This window comes from Aquarana catesbeiana, linkage group LG05 (assembly GCF_042186555.1).
Source record: "Aquarana catesbeiana isolate 2022-GZ linkage group LG05, ASM4218655v1, whole genome shotgun sequence".
Lineage (NCBI taxonomy): Eukaryota > Metazoa > Chordata > Amphibia > Anura > Ranidae > Aquarana > Aquarana catesbeiana.
Window position 1 is genome coordinate 550,891,807 of NC_133328.1, and position 20,904 is coordinate 550,912,710.

General features: G+C 41.5%; 1 protein-coding gene across 1 annotated transcript in view; it reads right to left on the minus strand.

The window, feature by feature from the left end:
- ZNF704 (zinc finger protein 704) overlaps positions 1 to 20,904 on the minus strand; it is a 69,645-nt gene that overhangs the window by 27,301 nt on the left and 21,440 nt on the right. Inside the window, exons 2-3 of the mRNA XM_073632846.1 lie at positions 17,303 to 17,403; positions 13,871 to 14,100 (exon numbers count right to left, since the gene is read on the minus strand). Of these exons, the coding sequence (XP_073488947.1) occupies positions 13,871 to 14,100; positions 17,303 to 17,403 (331 nt within the window). The remainder of the gene's footprint in view (positions 1 to 13,870; positions 14,101 to 17,302; positions 17,404 to 20,904) is intronic.

A 20,904-nucleotide genomic window follows, 5' to 3' on the forward strand; every position in this document is an offset into this window, starting at 1 on the left:
ACAAACCCTTTAAGTCCCTAGGCAGCATGACAAACATTTTGCTGTTCCTGGCAACAAATGTTTTATTATTAATTTGATTCATGGCACCAATTCAAAACACATCATACTGCAAAATATCTGAGTGACAATCACTTGCAAGGATTTTAGGGTCTGGTATGTCATTTTAGGGGGAACCCTATTTTTTGTTTTGTTATTTGCGTGGGGTCCCAATTGACATCTATACCAGACCCTCGTCTAAAAGGGACTGTTGGGTCTATGCAATCACATTGATGCATGTGGGCTAACACCCCACTCTCCCTAGCCTCATAAACTGCAATTTATCAGTGGTAATATACAGCAATGAATACAGTACTGTATATAGCAATTTATAGCTCTGTAGTAAGAACTGTCTACTGTCCCTCACTCTCACTTAACTCGAAGGGCTGGATTGAGACTTTGACCAAAAACCATCATTGTTCAAAGGTTTGGAGCTGCCCAGCAGTCAGGCCCAAGACTTTGTCCAATGATTGTGTTTTCAGTGCATTGTGGAATGTTTGGCTGGGTAGTTCTCACCAAAAATCCAGAAATTTCAGATTTAAACCAAACCTCCAAACAAGCAAAATTTAGCCCTGACCTTGTGCTCATCTCTATTGATTATAAATGCTTACTATGAACATGGTAGAGATGCTGTTGGAATTGGGAAAGCAACAGGCCTGAGAGAACTACTACTGGTATTATGTAGCCACACTAAGGTGGTCCTTATTCTATGCCTATTCTAAATATATATATATATATATATATATATATATATATATACACTAAATTGCCAAAAGTATTTACACGCACATGAACTTTAATGGCATCCCAGTCTTAGTCCAAAGGGGTTCGATATCGAGTTGGCCCACCCTTTTCATCTAATACAGCTTCAACTCTTCTGGGAAGGCCGTCTACAAGGTTTAGGAGTGTGTCTATGGGAATGTTTGACCATTCTCCCAGAAGTGCATTTGTGAGGTTAGGCACTGATGTGGACAAGAAGGCCTGGCTTCCAGTCTCTGCTCTAATTTATCCCAAAGGTGTTCTATCGGGTTGAGGTGAGGACTCTGTGCAGGCCAATCAAGTTCCTCCACCCCAAACTCGCTCCTCCATGTCTTTATGAACCTTGCTTTGTGAACTGGTCCAAATCATTTTGTGGAGGGTGGGGATTATGGTGTGGGGTTGTTTTTCAGGGGTTGGGCTTGGTCCCTTAATTCCAGTGAAGGGAACTCTTAGGCTCGATTCACACCTATGCATGTTGCTTTTGAGCGTTTTTGGAGGGTTTTTTTTCATGCTTGCCACGTTTTTGAGCAGCGTTTTTGTAGCGTTTTTGCCGCGTTTTTGCCGCGATTTGCGGGTTTTTTTTTTTCATTTTTTTTTACAGTCTTAAAAAAAAATTACAAAAAAAAAAAAAAACGGCAAAAACGCACCAAAAACGCTGCAAAAACGGTGCACTTGCGTTTTTGATGCTTGTCCACTGAAATCCATTACATGCAAAACGCTGCTTTTTGCATGAAAAAAAGTCCCCGACCCTTTCCAAAAACGCAGAGGTACAAAAAGGCATTGATGTGAACATGTTCCATAGGATCCCATGTTAAAAAATTCCCATGCATTTCTGCAAAATGCATCAAAAAATGCGCTAGTGTGAATGGAGCCTAAAGGGGTCAACATACCAAGACATTTTGGACAATTTCACGCTCCGAACTTTGTGGGAACAGTTTGGGGATGGCCCCTTTCTGTTCCAACATGACTGCACACCACAGCACAACGCAAGGTCCATAAAGACATGAATGAGCGAGTTTGGGGTGGAGGAACTTGCAGGCCAGTCAAGTTCCTCTACCCCAAACTTGCTCATCCATACTATATTGCCCAAAGTATTGGGCCACCCCTCCACTTGACTGGCCTGCACAGAGTCCTGACCTCAACCGGATAGAACACCTTTAGGATAAATTCAAGCGTAGACTGGGAGCCAGGCCTTCTTGTCCACATCAGCACCTGACTTCACAAATGCACTTCTGGAAGAATGGTCAAACATTCCCATAGACACACTCCTAAACTTTGTGGACAGCCTTCCTAGAAGAGTTGAAGCTATTATAGCTGCAACGGGTGGGCCAACTCAATATTGAACCCTACGGACTAAGACTGGGATGCCATTATAGTTCATGTGCGTGTAAAGGCAGGCATCCCAATACTTTTGGTAATATAGTGTATGTACAGTGCCTTGACAAAGTATTAATACCCTTTGAAATTTTCCACATTTTGTCATGTTACAACCAAGAACGTTAATATATTTTATTGGGATTTTATGTGATAGACCAACACAAAGTGGCACATAATTGTGAAGTGGAATTGAAATGATAAATGGTTTTCAAAATTGTTTTACAAATAAATATCTGAAAAGTGTGGTGTGCATTTGTATTCAGCCCCCTTTACTCTGATACCCCTAACTAAAAGCTAGTAGAACCAATTGCCTTCAAAAGTCACTGAATTAGTAAATAGACTCCATCTGTGAGTAATTTAATATCAGTATAAATAAAGCTGTTCTGTGAAGCCTTCAGAGGTTTGTTAGAGAACCTTAGTGGACAAACAGCATCATGAAGGCCAAGGAACACACCAGACAGGTCAGGGATAAAGTTGTGGAGAAGTTTAAAGCAGGGTTAGGTTATAAAAAAATATCCCAAGTTTTGAACATCTCAAGGAGCACTGTTCAATCCATCATCTAAAAATCGAAAGAGTATGGCACAACTGCAAACTTACAAAGACATGGCCGTCCACCTAAACTGACAGACTGAGCAAGGAGAGCATTAATCAGAGAAGCAGCCAAGAGGCCCATGGTAACTCTGGAGGAGCTGCAGAGATCCACAGCTCAGGTGGGAGAATCTATCTACAGGACTATTAGTTTTGCACTCCACAACTATGGCCTTTATGGAAGAGTGGCAAGAAGAAAGCCATTGTTGAAAGAAAGCCATAAGAAGTCCCATTTGCAGTTTGCGAGAAGCCACACAGGGGAAGCAGCAAACATGTGGAAAAAGGTGCTCTGGTCAGATAAGACCAAAATGTTACTTTTTGGTCAAAAAGCAAAACGCTATGTGTGGTGGAAAACTAACACTGCACATTACCCTGAACACACCATCCCCACCATTAAACATGGTGGTAGCAGCATCATGTTGTGGGGATGCTTTTCTTCAGCAGGGACAGGGAAACTGGTCCGTGTTGATGGGAAGATGGATGGAGCCAAATAGAGGGCAATCTTAGAAGAAAACCTGTTAGAGTCTGCAAAAGATTTGAGACTGGGGCGGAGGGTCACCTTCCAATAGGACAATGACCCTAAACACACAGCCAGAGCTACAATGGAATGGATTAGGTCAAAGCATATTCATGTGTTAGAATGGCCCAGTCAAAGTCCAGACCTAAATCCAATTGAGAATCTGTGGCAAGACTTAAAAATTGCTCTTCACAGACACTCTCCATCCAATCTGACAGAGCTTGAGCTATTTTGCAAGGAAGAATGGGCAAAAATGTCACTCTCTAGATGTGCAAAGCTGGTAGAGACATCCCCAAAAAGACTTGCAGCTGTAATTGCAGTGAAAGGTGGTTCTACAAATTTAATGCACATGAGTGGTTGGACTATACCAGGGGATAGTACAGACAAATCTCCCAATCCCTAATAACATATATCATGCAAAAAAAGAGAGAAAAGAGGAACACCTCTTTCTCCAGACACGATATCACTGATTCATATTAACTACTAATAGAGGTCCAGGCGCATCCTGCAGCCATCCATCACGACGGGCAGTAACACACTCTCCGGATTAGGAGCCATGCTTAGGCCTCTCCCTCCTACCTCCTACTAAGGTACGGATCACCAGTTTTCTGCCCTTATTTGTGTAGTCCAGTCCTCCTATTGGTATTGTCCTTTTGGGATCTGGCACCCAGGGATAATCTGCACCAGTTGGTTCCACAGTTGATGCCCGATGAATGGTGGTGATTGCTCTGTTCTTTTTGACCTCTATTAGTAGTTAATATGAATCAGTGATATCGTGTCTAGCCCTGATGAAGCGAAAAGTTCTTTGCGAAACATGTTGGCTGATAGTCACGTATGAATTCTGAAATATACTACTGGATGGTCATTTTCTTATAATGTCAATTTTTGTGTTATATTTTAATTATATTAAATAAAATTTGTATATTTTTATCAAGTTGATTGATTATTACCTACTTCTGATGGACTTAGTATTTCCTTGTAAAATCCCATTTATTTTGGAGAAAGAGGTGTTCCTCTTTTCTCTTTTTTTGCGTGGTTCTACAAAGTATTGACTCGGGGGGGCTGAATACAAATGCACGCCACACTTTTCACATATTTATTTGTAAAGCATTTTGAAACCCATTTATTATTTTACTTTCACTTCAAAATTATGTGCCACTTTGTGTTGGTCTATCACATAAAATCCCAATAAAATACATTTACGCTTTTGGTTGTAACATGATAAAATGTGGAACATTTTAAGGCACTGTATATATACTTTATATATACTTTTTCAAGGCACTGTATATATACTTTACATATACTTTTTTCAAGGCACTGTATATATACTTTACATATACTTTTTCAAGGCACTGTATATATATAGTATATAAACTTACATCTTCCCCTACTGGCTGACCACTGCCAAATACAGTAAATGCCACTGGTGAGCAGTGCAACTACTTTCACCTAACTTTAATTGAATGGCTCTTCTTTATTCTACCTTTATCAGTGTAAGGTACTGATGTAAGCATTGGTGTTTCCTTATTGCCCTACATGTGACCTTTTAGCAGTATATAGCAACTGCTCTAGGTAAATAAATGATTATTTTATTTAATTAAACATTCCATGTTTATTTCATTAAACATAAACTAATTTATTCATTCATTCATTCACTCTTTCATGTATTCAATTTCCGGCCTCTTAGTCCATGAGAGCTGCAGGGCCACACTAGTCGTTGCAAATCTGGGTTCAGGCGTTAAGATTTGTTTTACCTTCTGCATTAAAGGGTTAATTAAATTCTAAAGTGTGTCAAAACCAGGCTATGTTTGTCAGGAGCACTGTGTAATGGGATGGTAAAACATCACATTAGCATTCCACAGGCAATACAGTGTGACATATAACACCTGTACATACATTAAAGAACATTCAACTCATAAAGCAGTGTGCATTGACACCAATGTGGAGGATAGGGTGATCTCAGAATGATAAATGGATTATGCTTCATCAATTCGACCTTGAGATTTCACATTTCTGAAAAGTGGAATTATTAGGGAAGGCTCTAAGAATTAAAAGTTTTTAAGATCTGAATAATAAACAGCCTGGCAGCGCAACCCAATAGCCACATAGTAGGCTCCCCCACCCTAACACATGCAGAGTGGTGCATTAACAACATCCTATAATTCTCATCATTATAAAGTCCTTTAATTTAAAGTGATATTGAACCCAAGAGCAAACATTTATTTAATTGCAGCTTACCAATTCTTAGATGTGATGGCTGCATTCGTTTTCTGTTTTAAGCTTTCTTTCATTTATTTTCACCTGGTAATCTGGCCAGTAAGTCTGTTGTTTTTCAACAGAACAAGCTCCCCTGCAAATGTCTCAGTTAGAGTTTAGAGCAACCATTTACCACTGATTAGCTTTTACTTATTCATGTAAAACTTCTCCAAAAAAAAACTGTTGCTGTAACTGCACTGTGAGCTAGAGTTTGGCTTCAGTGTGTGCCCATTTTCCTATCATGCAATGTTTTTGTTATGCAGCAGCCTGTACACGCTGCTAGTGTTCTGTCAAAACAGCCGAGTCGTCGAAATCTGCAATTACTGCTGCTGGAGAGTCACAGGACGTGACGCAATTGGAAATTTTGACGAGTTGGCTCTTTTGACAGAACACCGTGCCTTTCTCTTTGAGGTGCTCCCAGTCAGGGAGGCCCTGTTTGAAAGCCTGGTGCAGTGGCAAGTGGTGGAGAGAGGAGTCAGTATGTCATTAGCTGATCGCCATCTGGGCTCTCCAGACTTGGTGGTGTGGGAAGAGGATGGCTTCACCAAGAACAGCAGGGTTGAGCACTCCCCTATGGCCAGCAGGTTGCACTCTGTTGAGAGCCCTCACAAGAGGACCAACCAACAAGTGAAGGTACAGCGCAACCAACAGCCGATGAGAGGATCGTCCTGACAGGTGCATGTTCCACTTAATGTGGAGCCTCTATGTGCATTAGTGCCAACTGTGTCCCCAGTCCAGGAGGAGGAGCCTGTGGAGAGGCATGGGCTTCTAAGCGTGCTGCCAGGACAGAGAAGCCTGTAGGATCTGTGGCTTACACAGCTTCATCTGACATGCAAGCATCAGCACCCACCACTATTTTGTATCAGAGGGGGTGCTGTCGGAAGCTCCTCATTCCCTGGGAGACCTGGCATCCCCCGAATATGGAAGCAGAGGGAATGATAGGGATGAGTCTAGAAGCTTGCAGGAGGTGGCCCAGCGCCCAGTCCCCTCTGCTCCCCAGGAACATGGACTGAACAGGCGGCAGAAACAGTACCTTTAATAGTGCATAATCCATCAAGTCTGGGAGCTCCATGGATTAGAGTTCCCTTATTTTCTGGGGGCCCCCTTCCATGTTATAGAATTCCAGCAGCAACATATGATAAACAGTCTGCTGCTGCATGTAGTTAATGCCAGCTTTTGATGTGTGCATCCTCTCTAGTATAAGAACTACTGCTAATTCTATATGCTTAAGATTGTTTATGTTTCTTGATGTGATTTGGCCTACTGCAAGAGAACCTCTATTTAAAGTATCTTCCACTGAACATATGCTTACCTTTTGACCTGATATTGTCTTAGTGTCATTATGATGTATATATTAACATTCTCTATATACGCAAATTGCTATTTTTTGTGATAACTTATATATATATATATATATATATATATATATATATATATATATATATATATATATATATATATATATATATAGTATATATTATTAGTAACAAACCTAAGTATAGCTCAAGATCTACTAAGGCTAAGCCCTAACTGTTTACATCCCCTACTGGTTTCAGGATGCATTCTTGATGTATATATTGATAACTATATTTTCCTACCTTTCATTTATAATGTTTTGTATTGGGTGTATTATGTGTACAGATTTAAGTGAAGTGATATGCTATTGTTTATCACCAGGCTACCTATATTGGTAGGCTTGGTAGCCTTTGGGTTGACTATTGAGCCACTCTTATAGTACAACCTGATAACACTTGTGGTACAGGCACTTGGAGTCTTATAACTAAATTTGTTGCACTGTTGTACAGTTTAAGCATGATACAAGGCATATGGACATTGATACCTTGTCTTTATTGAGTTGGCAACATTTAAACCATGCAACAGGTATGTAGACTAATAAATCTTCAGTTATGTTTTACTGTTTGCAGGTAAAAAAAAAAATTAAATTCATTATTTTATTTTTTTAGGAGCCGGTAAAGCTTTGCACCCACGATCAGCAGATCACAGGTTCAATCTCAGGATCCTGCAGACTGTCAATGTATCTGTCTGCTCGTACCTCGTACGGCAGGCAGTTACACAATGACAGGAAGACTCAATGAACTACCTAGAGCGCTCACTAGTGCCCTGGTACTGTAGTTCATTGAGAACTACAAGCCATCAGCTGCAAAGGCTGTCGATACTTGTAGTTCAATCTCTGCAGGATGGTTCCCTATATACAGCAATCAGTGATAACCAGCAGTGTCAATGCACCCTCACACACATTGGACCACAGACAGCTGTGTTCCACAAGGGGAGACAATGTTGCAAACCTTAAAGGAGAAGTACAGCCAAAACTCGTTTGGCTGTACTTCTCCTGTGGATCACAGGAGTGCAGTTTGTTCTGCACTCCTGTGTCGGCTGATGCCACAGAGATGGTCTAGGCTTGGGAAAGATTGCAACCATGTGGTCGGGATCCACCCAGATGCCTGGACTGACACTTGGCTAAGCCTCTCAGCAAGCCACTGAGAGCCTGAGCCAGCCACTACTGCCCCCTCCACACCCCTCTCACCAGTACTCTGCTCACAGAACCCTGAGAGATCAGTGATCTTTGATCGCTCGGTTTTCAGCCTTCAAAAAAAAAAAAAAACCCAAACTTCTCTTTTAAGGCTACTGTCACACTGATCCGCCGCAAAAAATGTGGAAAAACGCATATGCATTTTTGCTGCAATTTTTAAAGTATGTGTCTAAGAAAACGCACCAAAAACGCATTGCGGGTGCGTTTGTGACGCGTTTTTACTGCCTGTTTGTCATGTTTTCCATTGCTTTCAATGAGGAGGTGTGTTTTTTTTAACTGACCAAACATGCTCCAAAAAATGAGACAAGCAGGATTTTTTACACCCCAATGGAAGCGGTGAACACATACATAGAGTTTAAGGGGAAGCATTTTTCTTGAGCTTTTCTGGTGCTTTTTTAAAATGCAAAAGCGCTTCATAAGCTCCTCAGTGTGAAAGCAGCCTTCATTTAAAGCGGACCTTCATTCATTTTTTTCAACTTTCCATCTATTAAATCTTCTGCCCTTGTTGTTTTAACTTTGAATAGTAAAACATTTTTTTCTGCCAGTAAATACCTTAAACAACACACTTCTTGTTTCTCATCTGGCTATTAGCCTAGGCTTATGACATCATGCACAGCTCTCTCTCTCACTCTCATGAGAGTTTGCCAGGAAGGGAGGAAGATGAGCCATAAGAGGGCCAATGAGAGCTGCAGAGCTGGAAGTGTGCCTATGCGTGTCGGTGTAACTCCAGAAAGTGAACAGGCAACAACTTCAGCTGCCCACCGTTAAAATAGATGCGGCCAGACTCAGTGGAGGGAGATTTCTGCCGCATATTTGGCAAGTACAGAATCACAGTATATATATAATAATATTCAAAGTGGTTGGAGGGAAGCTTCAGAATGGCAAAGATGTTTTATTATAAATTATGTGTGCAGACTGCGGTTCCTCTTTAAACTTTCAGTGCTTTCAATTTAAGGTTTGCAATATTGTCTCTCCTTCTGGAACACAGCTTTCTGTGGTCCAATGTGTGACAAAGTGAATTGACACTGCTGGTTACCACTGATTGCTGTGTATAGGGACCGATCCTGCAGAGATTGGGATAGGGTATATTTTGGAGGTTTTTCAGCATTTGGGCATCCCCTATGATGAAGTCAGAACAAACGAAACAAGTAGGTTGAACCTGACGCTGAGAGCGATTAGGAACTGTGTCCTGTTATTTTTGTTACTTTTGTGAGCTGGGAAGGATTTCAGTGGTAGGCAGCTGGCGGCTTCCCTGTATATCTTTGTCAACACAACTATATGCTTGATTTTATGCTTACACAGATTGTGTGAGTACCTTGATTACTTGTGTAAAATAAATTTGGATGTTTACGATACTATACTATGGGAGCCTGTTTTTTTGTTATTTTATGCTGGCTATGAAATCTAACCACTGAATGGGGAGAGGACAGCAGTGGAGGTGAAGCCCTAGAGTGGACTGTACCTGTTTGGAAGATCTTTGGAATGAATACAAGCTGTGTTTGCCTAATCTTGTAGTGAGGTTAGGCATGCATTTCCTGTACGTGCGTTTTCCCGTATTAGTGGTGGTGGTTACCTTGGACCAAATATTATTCTACACTTGGAAGCAGTGGCGGCCCGTGCACTGTGGGCGCACAGGTGCCGTCCTCCCGTCCATGCGCCCAGCCCCTTTCAGGACGCCAGATGCATGGACTCCTATGGCGGGGTGGGAGGGGGTGGTACTTTCTGAAGCACCTGATCAGAGCCAGAGGCTCTAATAGGCTTCAAAATAGGGTGGGCTCAGGGCGCAGAGAGTGTGCCCTGATCCCACCCAATTGTGTGATGATAGCGAATAAATTTTCGCTATTTTCACATTAACCTTCCTCACCGCCAATCAGGAGGCAGGGTGTCAGACCTGTTTCCTGATTGGCCAAAGCACCAGGCCACCCTATTGGATGCCTGGTGCTTTGGAAGAGGAGTGGAGGAGACATACGCTGGAGCGGAGGTCGCCGCCACTCTGGTGCACTGGAGAGGAGCTGCTGCAGTGAGTCCCCTTGGCTCTTTCAGAGCCGCGCGCGCGGGGGGGAGTGTTTGGGGGTGCTGCCAGAGCCGCAAGTGGAAGGGGGGGGGTTGGTGGGCACAGTGGCTGCATATGATGGGCACAAGTGGCTGCATATACTGGGCACAATTGGCTGCATTTGAGGGGCACAAGTGGCCTGCATATACTGGGCCAAAGTGGCTGCATTTGAAGGGCACAAGTAGCTGCATATGATGGGCAAACATGGCTGCATATGATGGGCAAACATGGCTGCATATGATGGGCACAGTGGCTGCGTTTGATGGGCACAATGGCTGCAATTGATGGGCACAGTGAATATTATTGGTGGTGGGAACTTTTTAGTCATTACACAGTTGGATTGCTTTATTTGGACTTACTGTATTTTGTTTGAAATTAATTTTGGTTAAAAATATTTTCATGTATTGTTTGGAGGACCTTATTTGAATACAATATTTATTGAATGATTTATTGTGTATGAATTTTCACACTAAGGGTCAGGTTCACACTAGTGCAATGCGGGAATCCTGCGAATCCACTGCGGATTCCCGCATCGCACCTGACTCGCGAACTGCTAGGAGTGTCAATAGAAAGTTAATGACACCCCCAGATCAGTTTGCATATCGCAGTGCGAACTATGAATTCGGACAGGAATCGGATCGCATGGGTGTGAACACCCATGAAATCCAATTCTGGTGCAGACTAAAAAAAGGCTGATATCGCATCGCACAGACATCGCATGTGATTTGCACTGCAATGAGGTGCGAATCACATGCAATATCGCACAGGGCACCAGTGTGAAATGAGCCTAAAGAATCATTTATATTATTGAATCCGTGCTGTAATTATTAGTTTATATCACTTAGGGGTTTATATACAGTATATTTATAGCTGTTGGTTATTGGTAGAAGAAGAATAAGTTACTTGGTCACAGTTTTGCAATATCATTTTCCCTCAATTTATTATATTCATCAGCGCAGAAGGGTTTATACATTTATTTAACCACTAAATGTGATTGGTAATATACTGTCAAGTGACTCCTGAATATATGTTGATGTTTTGTGCCATTTTTCAAGTACAACCAGTAAAGTGCAGCAACCTTAATTATGTGTGGACATCCCTTCCTTTGGGGATATAAAGGTCAACGGCCCAGAATGTCATGTGGAGGCCTCTGGCATGGAGCAGGGCACAATATGGCAGAGGGTATAGCCTCAACAGGAGGGTTAGTGTTCTAGAAAGAACAGGAGCAGGGCAGGGACTTGTGCTTTGGTGCCAACATCCAGCTAATTGCAGAGCCACTCTTACAACCACATCGAAGGATTGGTAAGCTGCAATATATCACATTTTTGGTTTTGTGTTTAATACAGCTTTAAAGACATGGGGGGTTATTTACGAAAGGCAAATCCGCTTTGCACTGCAAGTGCACTTGGAAGTGCAGTCGCTCTAAATCTAAGGGGTAGATCTGAAATGAGTGGAAGCTCTGCTGATTTTATTATCCAATCATGTACAAGCTAAAATGCTGTTTTTTATTTTCCTTGCATGTCCACCTCGGATCTACAGCGACTTTACTTTCAAGTGCACTTGCAGTGCAAAGTGGATTTTCCTTTAGTAAATAACCCCCGTAGTCACAAAGTTACATATCAACAAAAGGCTTAGCGAAAATAATCTACACAGGCCTCTGCACACAGATGTAATAATTCAATGATATTGAATGATATTAATACACAAATAGAGAAAAGAAAGATCCTGAGTAAAAAAACACATTTTTCATGAAGACCTTGCCTCCACAGACGTACAGGTGCTTAAACACATGTATGCATGCATATACACGCATAAAAGTATTCTTTGTTCTCTTCTAGCTGCCAGCAGTTCAATTGATAGACTCATATGCACTTGCATATACTCATAATTTATCTTTTTTTTGCAGCTCTGAATGTCCCATTGCGTTACGGATCTTTATACAGCTGTGTGCATTGTCCCATAAACAACAATGCACCTGTACCATGCGGAAAAAAGATTCAGAAGTGGTTTTATTGCTGTCTATGTCACAGTTGGAGGGATTTTCTTATTTGGCAAGGCAGGAAATGAGGGGAAACCTCCCCAGAAAGGAAAATAAAGAAAAGGAGGGGGGACTGTCCATACATTCAGTTTAGTGTCACTTTTAACTGATATTTATTATATTGGAATGGTTCAATAAAAGTCTGAACTTAAAGTGTTTCTAAAACTAGGACCCTGCATTCACAAGATCTGGTCTCCCACAGTACACAGAACATGGAAATGTAATGCAATTATTTTAGTAAATATAAAGGGCCAAATACGTTTTCTCATCAGCAGTATATAGCAGTCTTATTACTTCTATCAGTGTCTGGTTAAAGCCTGTAGGAGGAGTTTTCATACTGCACTGAGCTGACCTATCAGGATCAAGGACCCTGACCCTCTGCCTGGCCCTGTGCTGATCACATGCACTCTCCCAAGGAAAAAAAAAACTCTCTAGCAATACACACCAAACTGAGCATGTGCACACTGACTCGAAAGGTTCTGTCTTATCCGGAAATCTTCTGGAGTCAGTGGAATAAGGGGAGGATCTGTGCATACAACTTTTTACTCAATGCGGAGGATTAACCCCTTATGCCGCGTACACACGAGCGGACATTACGGCGGACTTTGCCCGGCGGACTGGATTTCGTTGGACAATTCGATGTGTGTGGGCTCCAGCGGACTTTGTTTTCTCAAAAGTTGGACGGACTTAGATTTGAAACTTGTTTAAAATTTATCCGTTGAAATCGAGTCCGGTCGAAAAGTCCGCCGTCTGTATGCTAGTTCGACGGACAAAAAGCCATGCTAGGGCAGCTATTGGCTACTGGCTATGAACTTCCTTGTTTTAGTCCGGTCGTACGTCATCACGTACGAATTCGACGGACTTTGGTGGATTGTGTGTAGGCAAGACCGTTCATTCAGAAAGTCCGTCGGAAAGTACATCGAAAAGTCCGCCGGGCAAAGTCCGCCGTAATGTCCGCTCGTGTGTACGCGGCATTAGGTTCCACAGTTAGTATAGCAAACATACTTTACTGCATATACAGACTGATTTTACTGTTGTGGGTTTAGTAACCCTTTAAGAATTTGCTGTTAAAAGAAAGTGTAAAAATAATGGTGAAAATATGATGAAAAAATAATGGTGAAAAAATGAAAAATAATGGTTAAAAAGTACAATATAAAAATATTGGTGAAAAGTATAAACACTGACTAAAAATACTAGGGCAAAAATGAAGAATTATGACTGTGAAAGACACATTATACTTACATATTGCCATCAGTTAGGACGAAAAAAAACGTTCAACTAAAATAGAAAAATGAAAAACTTGTACCCTCAAAATCCCAAACCCACAGTTGAGAAAGGCAAAAAACCTTTATTAAGCATGATCCAATTTAACAGGGAAAAAAATACTTTGTACTATTAAAAGTAATGAAATATTCTCCAGAATAGCATTCTGCAGAATCAGTACTTATAAATATTAATAGCCAGTTATAGTTTTTGCATTTAAAAACAAATCAAGCAATCTACTGAGTTGGCTAAAACAGGCTTATGTGGAAGACTATTCTACATTTTCACATCTCTTACTATAAAGAACCCATGCTGCTTTACAGGAAGAAAGAGATTTGATGGCTCATTTTCCATGTAAGGAGCTACATTTTTTTTTTTTACATTTTCTAAATAAATAAAATAAATTATTAAAAATCACACAGTTAGGCTGACCTTTCTTTTTCTTGGGACAGGATCTTCAAACAGTAGGTTGCCAGCGTCAGTATCATCAGCGTTGTCGTCTGGATGAGCTGTACATCGGAAATGTCTGAAGTTGTCTGCAAATAAAGGGGGCGATGGAGTTGATGGATTTGAATGGTCACTTGTGTTGCTCCAGCTCCAGTAACCACTGCTGTCATGGCTGGATGATGCACACCCCGTCTCTTTCCATGATCCATTCACATCTGCCAATAGAAGGGTCGCAGTATATATACATGCTCACCGGAGAGGAGAATGTCCACAGGAAAGCTGACATTTCTAAAACTAAAAAAAAGAACTGCGACCAGGAAGATTTTATTTTTTTTTAACATGCAGAAGAGACACACCATGTCCCTTTTGCAGTAAAATCTTCTTACCTTCCTGTTTGCAATTTTTTCAGTGTACACTGAGCTGCTGCATCTGCCAGATGCTGGGTTTTATTAACTCCTGTGCCCACACAGATGCCAAACTTGGAGCAGCGGCCGTGTATGTGCAGCTGCTGCGTCCCAATTTACATGAATAGGAGTGCCTGAATGCTGATGCATGTGCATCCCATGCAGGTAAAACATGGCCCCCACATGGATGTACACTAAGGGTCTATGCACACAGGGCAAAGACACATATCTAACATGCAGGGTCATCTTTTACCCACACAGGGATGCTCAGGTGTTGCGTGCATCCCCCTGCCGGCGTCCCACGGATGTCTATTGGGTAACACCACTACATGGACACAGCGTTCCAATATATCTTGCAAGATGTCTTATTAGGACACAGCGTCTGTGTCTCAATAGAGATAAATGGGACGCGACACCTGTGCATCCCACACCGGTAAAAAAATGGCCCCCATATGAATAAACCCTTACAGTAAGTACGCACCACGCCAATGTAATTGAGGTTTTAGAAATAAAGCTGATATAGATACAGCAGTTCCTGAATATGTACATCATACCTGGAGTTCAGTATTATTACATGTGTGTCCTGAGTAGCCATGGGTAATTAATTTGAAAACTATGAAAAACTGCAGGGTAGGTTCTCAATTTGCTTAGTAACTGTACAGAAGGGTCCTATTTTTGTATCCGGCATATACATTCTCATATACTTGTCACAGTTGTATTGCATAACTGCTCCTGAGGTTTCATTTACAGGCAATCCCTGGAATTCATAAAGACTGGTGCAGACAGATTCTGCAAAAGTGTCTCTCATGTGTTCTAAAATTGGTGAAGCATGCGCCAAATTCACGTTCCTGTCTAGAACTTGTACTTGAATTTGGTACACTTTTAGAATGCACGTGAGACACTTTTACAAAACCTGTCTGCACCAGTTTCTCTCTGTGGACCAAGAGAAATTTGGTCTTAATTAGCTCCACTTTTGTAAGATACAAACTGTTGGAATTTTTTTTTTTATTTGGTGCACCACAATGTAAATAGGGCACCTTTTAGAACTACCTGAATTTGGTGCACAAGTTGATGTCAGAAACAAAAGTTTCACATATGCTTCATGAATTTGGGACAATATATCAACAAAAGGGATTCATGCAAAATAAGTGGTGCAGTAGCTTTATTGAATTCCTGACAGTGTGTCTTAAAGGACACTAAAAAAAGTTATATTGAAAACCCAGTGTGTTATATTAGTAGTATAATAAAAAAAATACATAAAAAAAAAAAAAAGTTTAAAAATGTAAAAAAAAAATAGACCCAAGACCATTATGGAGTCCCGCAGTAAGCACTATGATACAGTTTTGGACACATGATCCAAAATTAGGACACCTAAAGACAGACAAAATATCCATATCTTGCCACGTGAAATATAAATTGTCACAATAAATGCTGTACCTACATACACAGGTTTGTAATGACTGTGGTGTAGAAGTATTTACATGTACAGTGGGGACGGAAAGTATTCAGACCCCGGGCCGAAGGTTTACCTTCCAACAAGACAATGACCCTAAGCACACAGCTAAAATAACGTAGGTGTGGCTTCACAACAACTCCGTGACTGTTCTTGAATGGCCCAGCCAGAGCCCTGACTTAAACCCAATTGAGCATCTCTGGAGAGACCTAAAAATGGCTGTCCACCAACGTTTACCATCCAACCTGACAGAACTGGAGAGGATCTGCAAGGAAGAATGGCAGAAGATCCCCAAATCCAGGTGTGAAAAACTTGTTGCATCTTTCCCAAAAGGACTCATGGCTGTATTAGATCAAAAGAGTGCTTCTACTAAATACTGAGCAAAGGGTCTGAATACTTAGGACCATGTGATATTTCAGTTTTTCTTTTTTAATAAATCTGCAAAAATGTCAACAAGTCTGTGTTTTTCTGTCAATATGGGGTGCTGTGTGTACATTAATGAGGAAAATAAATGAACTTAAATGATATTAGCAAATGGCTGCAATATAACAAAGAGTGAAAAATTTAAGGGGGTCTGAATACTTTCCGTCACCACTGTATATGTAGTTGTGTGTGATCACTGTGTATTCTGAGTCTGTGCTGGTTTCTGATAGCTCGATATGGGAAGTACCCTTCGTAGCACCTTGATCACTACATGTGGCTTCCACATAGGTTTGTAAATTATGTAAGTTATCAGCAGCAGTTTAGAGTAAGGTACTTTCTTTGCTTTTTTGCAATATAAAGAAACAAGGGCCCTCTAAGTGCAGCATACAAATAACTTTTAATAAAACAATGGTTAAAATCACATAAGCACCATGCCGATCATCTGTTTCTCCAAGGAAGCGTTTGTGGCAGCTGGATAGTCTGGTTTTGCAAGGGGAACTGAGGACGCTGGATGGTGTCCCTTGGCTGCCTCAAACAGAGCTGGAGCGCATTTGGAACGCACTCACAAAGCGACTGTGACGTCAGAGGATGAATCAATGTCTCCGTGTCTCGGGCAAGGCTATGCTCTCGGAGCCAACTGCTCCTTCGAGAGGCCTGTAGAAGGAACAGTTGGCTCTGAGCGCATAGCCTTGCCCGAGACACCAATCCATCCTTTCCTTTCCTCTGACGTTACATCCGCTTTGTGAGTGCGTTTCAAATATGCTCCAGCTTCATCTTACAATTTGTGAGTGGTTTTAACCATTGTTTTATTAAACAGTTATTTGTATGCTGCACTTAGATGGCGCTTTTTTTAGCTTGATTCATCAGAGCTGGCTTACTCTTAAAAGGGCTGCCACCGGTACGTGCTTTACACTATGAATTTACAAAGGACTACAAGAGATGGCATTTGGAATTTAGAGCTTTCCACTTTTGCACCCATGATTTCTATGGTTTTTCTGTGTTTGCTTTTTTTGCAGTTGCTGTGAATTGTCCATCCCACATGTATCCCCTTAGTTGGTCTAAAACTCAAAAAGAGCTTATTTTATTTTCTTTATATAATGGAGGAGAGTAATTTGCTTTTCTGTACACATTACATACCATTAAGTCGAACCGAAGGACTCTGAACCAAGGGACTTGTAGACAAACTGGTCAGTACCATTGCAGCTGTCACTTTATCCATGTCTATCTCTTCATATTTCCTAGAACACAGAGGAACATATATTACTAGCATCATACAACCTACATCCAGCAATGCTGACTCAACAATTCAAAGTAAAATAACCATCAACCATAAACCAGAACTGGGCACAGAGTTACAAATTGACTTTAGGTAAACTGTTCCTTCCTTGCTGCTGCCATAAAAAAAAAAATTATATATTATTGCTGGCTGTTGGCTTCCTCCCAGTCCAAACTACCGCTGACACCTCTGCTGCTTTATCACAGCCGAAAGATAGTTCTGTGTGATCCAAAGGCTATGATCATTAGATAATGAGTTCCTCATTATCCATTACCCACCCTGGGCTGGGGTGAAAAAGGTAACCAGCAGCCTGTTGGATCAGGAGGGAGTATGCACCAGTGAACAGCTACTCACTTGATGGTTTGCAAATGTTATCTTTATCATGGCAGCAAGCAGGTGTTCAGGACCCAAAGTAAATTTTTGCTTTTTTCACTTTAATATGCTATTTATGCACATATTAACCACTTAAATACAGGGCATTTTCACCCCCTTCCTGCCCAGACCAATTTTTAGTTTTCAGCGCTGTCACACTTTGAATGACAATTGCGCGGTCATGCGATGTTGTACCCAAGCAAAATTGACATCCTTTTTTTCCCACAAATAGAGATTTCTTTGGCGGTATTTGATCACCTCTGCGGTTTTTATTTTTTGCGCTATAAACAAAAGAAGAGCGACAATTTTGAAAAAAACACAATTTTTTTACTTTTTGCTATAATAAATATCCTACTTTAAAAAAAAAACAAAAACAAATTTTTTCCTCAGTTTAGGCCGATATGTATTCTTCTACATATTTTTGGTAAAAAAATTAATGGCAATAAGCTTATATTGATTGGTTTGCGCAAAAGTTATAGCGTCTACAAAATACGGGATAGATTTATGGCATTTTTTTTTTTTTACTAGTAATGACGGCGATCTGAGATTTTTTTCGTGACTGTGACATTGCGACGGACATATCGGACACTTTTGACACATTTTTGGGACCATTCACATTTATACAGCGATCAGTGCTATAAAATTGCACTGATTACTGTGTAAATGTGACTGGCAGAGAAGGGGTTAACACTAGGGGGTGATCGAGGGGTTAATTATGTTTCCTAGGGAGTGATTCTAACTGTAGGGGGCGGGGACTCACAAGGGGAGGAGACCGATCGGTGTTCCTCTGTACTGGAAACACACCATCGGTCTCCTCTCACCTGACAGGACGTGGATCTGTGTGTTTACCCCGCCCAGGATGGGAGATCCCTCTTGCGGGCGTCATATTACTATGGGCGGGTAGGGAAGTGGTTAAACAATCCATACACAATATAAGTATTAAAGTAGAACTATAGATATCTCCCTCAGCTGAGTGCTTTGGCGGTTGTGACTAGGTTTCTGACTTTCTACATTGTTTCTGGACCTGCCCAGTAGTCCAGAACTTCTGGGTGGACATAGGCTCCTTTATCTCCTCCACATTGGGTCTGCCGAATATAGTGAATCCCAAGAACTGCCTTTTTGGGCATTTTTGGTGACCTGACGATTCTCTCCCATGCCAAGAGACTGCTTCGCATCTTATATTTTTATGTGGAAAAGTCCCTTTCTACTGTCCTGGAAGGGATCAATGTCACCTACATGATCCGATTGGCTGAAATTGTTCAATGACTCCTTACCCCTGTATAAACTCACCTTTGAACTTTGGAAAAAAGTCAAAACATTTCATAAAATCTGGGGCAAGTGGATAGCTAGTCCTTTGCAATGATTGTAAAGTCTCGTTTTAAAAAAAATTAATAATAATAAACATGTTATAATTACCTGCGCTGTGCAGTGGATTTGTACAGAGCAGCCCCGATCCTCCTCTTCTCTGGTCCCTCTTCGCTGCTCCTGGCCCCTTCCTCCTATCTAGTGCCCCCACAGCAACCAGCTTGCTATGGGGCACCCGAGCCGAGTCACAGCTCCATGTATCCATTCAGAAGCGGAGCCCTGACCCAGCCCCCTCTGATTGGCTATCTGACTTTGACTGACAGTCACGGGAGCCAGTGGCGCCGCTGCTGTGTCTCAGCCAATCAGGAGGAGAGTCCCGGACAGCTAAGGCAATTGTGGACATCGCTGGAGAGAGATGGGGTTCAGGTAAGTAATTAGGAGGTGCTGGGGAGGGCGCTACACACAGAAGGTTTTTTATCTTAATGCATAGAAAAAAAAAACGTCTGCCTTTACAACTCCTTTGACTTTGACACCTATATCATTGTGATTGGCTGTGACCTTTTATGTTTCTGTCTGCTGTATACCTCGCTCTGACAGATGTTCCGTTTGCTTATATTATATTGTTGGTGAGACATATTTCTATTTTTGTACGGTTAATGATCACGGGAGACATGTGAGATGATTGAAGAAGGAATGTTTATTGCTTGATTTTGTACGCAGGTTTTTCTTTGTATTATGTACTGTTTGTTGTTGGTTTTTTTCTGTGTATATGTCTGTCTTTCTTAAAAAACTGAATAAATATATCTTAAAAAAAAAAAAAAGTAGAACTAGAGGCAAATTTTTTTTTTGGATAGAGCAAGGGAGGGTTATAACCCCTTCAGATTGTTTTTCGCCATGTCCCATAGCCAAACAGGAAGTGAGAGGAAGTCCCTGCAAATGAAGGAAATCCCTTGGGAACCTCTAGGTCATCTGGACTAGTGTCCCCATTGGAAGATTTCCCCTCTATTACTTTTCTGGGGACAACGCAAAATTAGTTTACTTTCACTTTCAATGATAATTGTAAACAGGACAAATATAGAGGGTGAATCTCCTTAACGAGGGTACAAACAGCAGTAAAAACCTAATCCCTCTCCACTTTATCCAAAACTAAAAAAAAAAAAAAAAAAAAAAGTTTTGCCTTAAAGGGGTTGTAAAGTTATTATTTTTTTTTTTTTTTAAAATAACAAACATGTTATACTTACCTTCACTGTGCAGCTCGTTCTGCACAGAGTGGCCCCGAACCTGGTCTTCTGGGGTCCCTCGGCGGCTGTTTCAGCTCCTCCCCGCAAGCATTTACCACCTTCATGTGAGCTCCCTCGCACGGTGGTGAGTGCTTGCGGGCGCGCTCCCGTGATACAGCCGGCGGCTATCACTCGGCCCCGCCCCCCGGCACGCCGCGTCATCGGATGTGATTGACAGCAGCGCGAGCCAATGGCTGCGCTGCTTTCAATCCATCCACTGCAGCCAATCAGCGACCAGGCTGAGCTGCAATGAAGCTGACGAGGACGAGCAGCGAAGATTCGAGGCATCAGGTAAGTAAAACGGGGGGGCCTGGGGGCGGCGGTACTGTCAAAAGTTTTTTCACCTTAATGCATAGAATGCATTAAGGTGAAAAAATTTTTACCTTTACAACCCCTTTAAGTCTTTAATGCACACAAGGCATTAGAAAAAAAATGAGCTGCAAAGCCACTACCAACGCTAGGAAAAGCAGCTGTAAAAATATGCTTTTAGTAGCTTTTTGCATTGG